We start from the raw sequence: 8,141 nt of genomic DNA, 5'->3' as shown, positions 1-8,141 counted from the left end.
AATAGCCACCTTAATAAGTTAAGAGCAATGTGCCAAAGTAGTATAAATATTTTAACTTTTGGCAAATCCAGCAGGTTGATTAAGTGATTTCACATCATGTGTTCAAACGGCTTGTCAGTTTTTAATATATCCCATGTGCGCATACTTAAGCTTTAAAAAAATACAGTCCAATGACCTGATAGATGTTTGCTGAACATTGTGGTTTACATCAGCACTTAAATTAAATCATAAAGAACCTGTTTTGTGTGGGCTGTTCGATACCATGAAGCAAGACCTCTGAACATCTCACTTTTTACACACAAACACACGCACGCAAGCAAACAGTGTTTTATGTTCTGTCGTCTAAAATATTATAAATTTGCCCAAAATAGAAGTGTTTAAAACTTCTATACAGATCCTGTGCAGCTGCAAAGCAAAAATAAAAAACTCCCTCCAGGCAGAAGCGGCCATTTTCGTATGTGGGGAAAACCCCCACAAAAACAGAGGGGACAGGCTGGCACCAGAACACCATGGATGTGCCCCGAGATGAGTGTGAAAATGTGATTATCAACAAGCCCACCTGGGCTTCAGGTAGGCCGCACGCTTGTCCAGAGTTCACTTTGTCTTCAAGCGTTTTAATTTAAAACATCAACTGAGGCCTACCCCAAGCTAAAAGAAGCTAAACCTATACACCATGGACAGAGACAGTCTGATTGAGTTTTATTTTAGGCTGGGAATGAGCTACAAACGCATTTTGAAAAGCCTGGCAATGCAAGGAACCATCATTACGGAGAGACATTTAAACCGGATATTGAGAGCCAAGTCGCTTTACAGACGTAAGTACGACCTGGACGCCGGGATAGATTTTATTGTGAACCAACTGCAAGGGCCTGGGAAGGATCACGGTTATCGGTGGATGTTTACAAAGTGCAAACAACACGGCACTGCGATCAGGAAAGAAGACGTCAGGATCCTCATCTCTTTACTGGACCCATTAGGTTCCCAGGTTCGCCAGACCACACGTCTCAGAAGGAGGCAATATTTTGCTCAGGGGCCTAACTTTGTGTGGCACATAGACTCTTATGACAAACTAAAGCCATATGGGATATGTATTAATGGATGCATCGACGGTTTCTCACGCAACATCATTTGGCTGCGGGCCGCACACACTAACAGTGACCCAAAGGTTATCGGAGGTTACTTTGTGGAAGCAGTGGAGAGTCGTGGGGGTTTCCCCAGGCTCGTACGAACTGACATGGGCACTGAGAACGTGTTGGTCAGAGACCTCCAGCGTTATTTACAGAGAAATGACGGGGATGATAGAGCAGGAGACAGAAGCTATGTCACAGGAGCAAGTACGGCAAACCAGAGAATTGAGAGCTGGTGGGCAGTGATGAGAAAAGAAGGAGTCGAGTCATGGATCAAGCTTCTAGGAGAACTGAAGGACGAAGGATTCTTCTTTGGGGATTTCATTGACAAAGCTCTGTCACAGTTCTGCTTCATGTCAATCATTCAGGTAAATGACCCATATTATGATAACCAGTGGTGGTAATTAATTACATTAAATTACGCTGTTTTAGCAGTAAGGGTAACAAAATAATCGTTTACATACCGTAGTTAAAACGACATTACCTTTACCGAACGGTAAATGCAATGTATTCCTAACGTTGTTGAAGTAGGTCAACTGCACTCTGTATGTGCGTAATGGAGGCTGAAGCATCGACCCAGCCAAAGTTTTTAAATCAGGGAACACTTTGCCAATTGAACTGATCAGAAGTCAGCACGACTTAAATGTTGTTTTTTTCTGATCGGAGGACATTATCCTTGTCTGCGCTCATTCTGCATCAGCAGTTATGCTGCAGCTACCGATCTGTCACTGCCAGTCTGTCAAAAGCAGTCAGAGGCTTCACGCATCAGTAACTCTTCAGCGCTCTATCATTGGTACATTCAGGACTCAGATGATATTGGATCCCCTCATGGGATTGAAAAATATTGATTTTGTCACCTGTATTATGCGCATAAAGTTGAAAAGCTTTGCGCATCCGGACCAAGATTAGTATTAGTATTAGTATAAAGCCCAGATCCCACAACTCAGTGGTTTGCCTGGTGTGGTTCTTTCTTTTCTTTTTTTGCAATCACTCCCTCTTCCTTTGGTTTTCATTAAACTGCATCCAAACATTGCTGCTTTTCAATTCATTTAAGGATGCACCACACTTATTGTCGACCATTTTAAAAATGCCTTGTATTACAGCTCTGACCTAATTCTTGTTTCTTCATCAGGAGGTATTGAATGACATCCGGAGTGTTTGGAATGCTCACCGTATAAGGCCCTCAAAGAATAACAACGTGCCCTGTGGGATACCTGATGTCATGTACATGGCCCCTCACCTTTGGGGTGCAGAAGACTGTCTCGTTCCACTGACAGAAGATTTGACCTTGTGTAAAAATAGCTGCACTTTTGTTAGTTCAGTCCCATGTGATGTGCAAGTGTTTGATTTGTGCACAATAATAATGGAGGAATCAAGCTTGGAATTCCCATCTACCATGTCCCAGGCCCTTGATTTATATTTTCATCTCAGGGATACAGTTCGTTCACAGTTATTTGAGGCTACTTAAATGGACACAAACATACAAATGTAGTACATTTTGTACTTCAGTACGTATTCCTACAGCTTAATGTACTTATTATTAAGTAATTATTTTTCTCCAGTGTGTACTTATCTTGTCTTTGTATCAAAATTATCAGAAAAGACTGTATAACATAATTTTCATTTTATCCATGTCAGTAAATTAACTCATCATGAAGTGTTGCTTGCTCTTGGTAGTGTTAAAATCTCCCAATTCTTTGAATCTTTGGTCTGAAGGAAGGACAATACTCGGTGTATAAATGCTCAATCAACAATCTTTTATTTCCATACAATCCAACACTTTATGAGCATAAGCCATCATGATGGGGAGACATGCATGAAGAGGGTCACAGCAAATCTCAAAATGGTGACGGGCTACTCCGCTTCTTATAGCCTCTAGTGGCCCCCACCTAGTCGTAAAAGCCTAAACATTCACATTCTTTCTCTGTTACGGCGCCTAAGTTATGACCTCGGCTCCCTGTCTTTCTGCTCTCTGTAAAGGTGGGGGTATGGAATGTGGTCTGTCTCTTCTATTATCGGCACAAGGTCCTCTGCACACAACATTCTCTTCATGATTCAGCAGTATGAAATGTCAAGAAACAGTGTAACACATTCACAGCAGATCAAGGGTACAGGGTAATCCACACCTGTCTAACAAATCCAAAAATGGTCACATTCTTTTAACCTAAAAATATAAGGGAAACTAAGCTACATACTTTGCACACAATCTAGACTAAGGGATACATATATGTTCTACAGCTGTTAACATAATTCAACTACTTTAACTACAGATATAAGATAACATATGATAACAGAATAATCTCACAGTAGCTACAAAGCGTGGAGTATTAAACTAAAATATGATACAGGTTAGAAAAAAATAAATCCTTTTGGGATTGAGTTAAACTTATCAAACTGTTAAAGCATCAAAAGTTGTTCATAATAGTTTTTGGTAGCAAAAATGTGTTCATTTCTAACAAAAACAAGAGCACCTTGGATAACAACCACATAGACTGGCAATATAGCTAATGTTGTGATCAATTAGACAAGAAGACCAAGTAGGCTAAAGTGTAGAATCATAGTTGTGTCACCAATGCTCCAAATGTTTCTTGAGCCTATATTTTTGTTATTGTGGAATAGATTAAAGCAATCCCATGTTTGATAAAGAACGGCTTCTTTTCTTAAAAATCACAGCACGTGTATGACATTATAGAATGAGTAATTAAATAACTTTCAGCGGTGTCATTAGACATGTTCATGTTTAAAGATGTATAGAATGTAACAGAGAGGACAATGTTTTGTACAAATGAGAATGGTTTACTGGTGTCTTTCAAAATACACCATACTCAAAAACAGGTTGTATTTTGCATATAATAACAGGCTAAAATAACAGTTACATTGTGAAGAGGTTATACAAACCTCTTCACAATGTAACCAATCTCTGTAATTGACAACTTTTCTTCTAAACCCATTAGGAACATAAAGGTTCACATTCTTGTTTCTATTAAGATTTCTGCAAACATCTGAAATACTTTAATATAGAACATGCTTAATCAGTTGGAATATGGTATTTGTAATGGTGTTGTACTTATGTTTGTATATACAGTAGACAGCACTCAGCAATCTTCCAGTTTGTAGAACTGTTACTGTATGCTATATTGGAAATATTTGTTACTCTTCCTGTAGTAAAAAAGTATTAGAATGTTAAAATTAGTCATTTATTTTGGCACTAGCCAAAAACACAGTAACAATGTGTGCAGCAGGAACAGATGCACTTCTATGTTTAGTGTACGGATTCCTGCCAGGTGAAGCACTGAAAATTAAAATCATTTAAATATGTATATGTATTTTCAACTGGTGTTGTTTTGTGGTCTCATTCCCCAAGCAATTTGTTGCCTTATTTTGTCCCCAATATCTAACTGCTGCTTCTGCAAAGTCAGAGTGCTAAGTGCTGTCTACTACAGGCAACTCCACTTCAAATAACCTGAACATTCCCTTTAGCTTACTATTTTAATTAGCGGGAGAAACTAAGAAAGCACTTACTGACCAGATGAAAAAAAAGGCTGCACATGAAAAAGGCACAACGGGCTACACCGTTAAGAGAACTTAACGGCCCAGTCTATTGAACATTCACATTCATTCCTTCATGTTACTGTTAACTACACCCGTGTTTCTATGAACTGTTAGGGTGGAAAACCTAAAACGTGTAGGGCAGAGTGCCTTGAGGACCATGGTTGGGTAACACTGACCTACACCACATCCATCACCCACATAGAGCTTGCGAGAATGCTGTTAAATTCACTGCGAAAGTCTGGTTAGCTGTGATAACCAAGGGGCAGCTTTAGCACACATCCACATGTGTGGGATTGTGGTCTGCGGAGGAAATCTGTAGTTTCTATGAACTCAATTAGTATGGCTTTATCGAACAGATTGGATCCTGTACAGAACCGCAGGAAAAGCTGAAGATATCAATTTCTCCAATGTACCTTTTCAGGTAACGAGAAACTGTTGACTGGGCAGCTGTCATCTCCTCTGGAAAGATTAGAAGCTCCTTCACTGTTTTTACAGTTGGTTTTTTTTCTGCAATGAAATGATGCAGTCCTTCTGGTGGGAGTAAACCAGCTACAGAACCCACAACGGGACGCCAGCACTTGATTACAAACATTGGGGCCTGAATAAGTACTTTGTGTCCTATCTGTGATATTGACCTCAGATGAAATAATGTTTGAGTCCTCAAAGGCACTGATCAAATCAGTAAGACAATGACCTCTTCTAACAGTTAGTATTACGGGACAAGATCGTGGTTCAGGGGGTGCTTGGTCAGGAATATTGGCCTCTCCTGTCAGCCCCGGTGAGAGAGACAATGTGTGATGAGGTGGATCAGACTCTTTTTCTGTAAACAGTGTTTCAGGGTTTAGTTCAACCACACTAATATCCACCCTGTTATCCCCACTAATAATAACAACTGCATCAGAATCTTCACTTTCACCTACATTTGGCAGACCATCCCATGGTAATGTGTCATTCAGTTCCAAATATCCACTTATGGAAGCTCCATCATTAATTACAAAGTTTGATGGTTCTGAATTCACGTTTTCCACCAACAGATCATCAGCGGCCTGATTAGGTTCATTGTCAGTGAGATCTACCACAGAGGGCTGGGTTATTGCATGATCGGCCTCTACGTCTTGAGGCTGCTGTTGTGTTTTCTTTCTGGTACACAGATAAAGTCGCAGAATTTTGACCTTACTTTGCTTATACAACTCATCAACTGTACTGGAAGCATCCACATGCATCTGTGAGCTCTCAATATGAGTTGAATAGTGTGAAAGACTTTTGGTTTTTTTTGAGGTGCCATTGGGGAAAAACTGATTTTCAGCCATAAGTTTGATATTTGACACTGTTTCATTTTTATCTACAGATAAATGCCTTGTTGGGGCGACCATGGCTCAGGGGGTTGGGAAGCGTATCTGGGATACCAGAAGGTCGCCGGTTCGATCCCTGGGCTCTCTGTCCTGGTCGTTGTGTCCTTGGGCAAGACACTTTACCCTACTGCCTACTGGTGTTGGCCAGAGGGGCCGATGGCGCGATATGGCAGCCTCGCTTCTGTCAGTCTGCCCCAGGGCAGCTGTGGCTACAACTGTAGCTGCCTCCACCAGTGTGTGTGAATGTGAGAGTGAATGAATAGTGGCATTGTAAAGCACTTTGGGTGCCTTGAAAAGCGCTATATAAATCCAATCCATTATTGTTCCACCACCACTTACACACGTCACCTGTTTGAACCCACCCTTCTCCTCATCAAAATCCATCCAGCCAACCTCAATTCGTCTCACTGTTCGTTTTGCATTTGTATTTTCTGCCCACTGAGACAATTTCTTTTTAGGAGGCATTCCCTCAGCTCCTGTCAGTCTTTGTCGTAGCCTTGAGAGTATAGATTCTTTCCTGGATGGTGACGTGTTGCTTGTCTGCAGAAGGCCACAGTGGAGACTCTATCGCCAACTTTGGGGATGTACTTTGCCAGGTCACTGTCTGTCATTAAGGGAATGAGAGTTTCATCAATCTGAAAAATATAAATAACAAATTAATAAAAGTGTCAATATTAAAAAAACAATGAATACATACAACTGCATATTTTAGAGTTGTTTTTTGCTATCTACTTTTGATAACAGATACTTTTGGTAATGTGGTACACATTTGTCCAACATAAGATGAACAAAAATTACTTTTTAAATTACTCTTTAAACATATCATGTCATTAATTAATGTCATTGATTAAACCAAAATATGAAATTCAATAATTTATTTTAGAATGTGCATAGTAAATTGTGGATTGCGGCTCTCCGTTCAAAAACAAACACACAGACACACGCACACAGCAACAGCTGCAGTGGCTTACATTCTCATCTTCAAGTTTCTTGATCACATCTTCTTCAACTTTACGCTCTGTTAAAAATTCTCGCAGCCGAGTATCCATAGCTGACCTCCAAACCACATGAAAATGAAATTAGTATTTTTACACTCGGTTATAAATTTTATGTAGCAGATTTTTACATGATAGCCTACCTATAAAATCACTTTATATATGGCAAATCAGAATTTGATAATGATTGTTTTATTACTTAGATATTATCTATGGTAATGAGGAATGGAGCGATTGTCTACTTGGAGTTTAAGTAGTTCAGTATTAGCAATGGCAACCTGCATCAATACAAAATCATTCTGATCACTGTATGCTTTATTAGTTCCCTTGGCAACGTGATACCTGCAGTGAGCTACTGTAACTGCAAGGCTTCATCCGGTGATGCATTGAAAGCTACGGCTCATTTAGCATGCATTACCTTGACAAGTGTGACTCACATGATGCTACTTTCAAAGGAGATGTTCAGCGAAAAAAAGAGGCAATTTTAAGATGCTTTCCGTCTAAAACTGTTATTATTGTCCAGACCAGATTAGTTGCACCAGCTAGTATGGTGATGTGGCCAGGGTAAAAGAGAGACAACTTCGTGACACAGAGAACTAAGGTTTTATGTTGAACATACCTCGTTTATTAGTAGCCTTCAGCCTTGCTCTACTTTGAAACGTCCTACAGTTAAAAATGAGTTTACGGCTACATATTAGCACAACAAAACAACGTGTAGTAGCAACATGAGGATACAACATTTGAAACGTCAGCAGATACAATTTAGAACATAGTAACAATATAGGTCTGAATAAATAACTGCCGAATTGCGGGATAACAATATGAAATAAATATAAAATATAATACACTCACCTTAAGGACATCACCAACAGCAAGGACTCCGTACTATGGCTGACGCAGGCTCTAGTGAATGTGCCCTGGGATGATATATATATATATATATATATATCATCAAGTGTTTCGTGGGCACGTTATACCTATTTCGTGGCCTTGAAATGGTATTTCGTGGCCACAATTTATTTATTTTTTGTACCATGTCATCAGAGGGGCTCCGTACAGATCAGCTGCCTTTACACAGAGAAATGTGAATGCTCTAGAGTTATGGGCAGGGATAG

The 8,141-nt window shown here is 39.8% G+C and overlaps 1 protein-coding gene across 1 annotated transcript; it reads left to right on the top strand.

The window, feature by feature from the left end:
- Positions 1–617: 617 nt before the first annotated feature.
- On the top strand, positions 618–2,701 carry LOC146575914 (uncharacterized). The gene is made up of 2 exons (XM_085272606.1): positions 618–1,495; positions 2,260–2,701. Exons 1-2 carry the CDS (start codon positions 674–676, stop codon positions 2,593–2,595), a joined length of 1,158 nt encoding a protein of 385 aa, XP_085128732.1. The 5' UTR covers positions 618–673; the 3' UTR covers positions 2,596–2,701.
- Positions 2,702–8,141: the final 5,440 nt, after the last annotated feature.

Source organism: Mchenga conophoros, linkage group LG4 (assembly GCF_057382185.1).
Source record: "Mchenga conophoros isolate Kocher_MC1m ecotype Shallow Benthic linkage group LG4, M_conophoros_male_GT1.1, whole genome shotgun sequence".
In the NCBI taxonomy this organism is placed as follows: Eukaryota; Metazoa; Chordata; class Actinopteri; order Cichliformes; family Cichlidae; genus Mchenga; species Mchenga conophoros.
This window is presented reverse-complemented; position numbering and strand designations above follow the sequence as displayed.

What these genes read in the sequence shown, in the direction of transcription:
- LOC146575914 (XM_085272606.1), top strand. Translation starts at nt 674, where the DNA reads ATGGACAGAGACAGTCTGATTGAGTTTTATTTTAGGCTGGGAATGAGC. An exon ending in GCTTCATGTCAATCATTCAG is followed by an intron (nt 1,496 to 2,259) that starts GTAAATGACCCA and finishes TTTCTTCATCAG; the next exon opens with GAGGTATTGAATGACATCCG.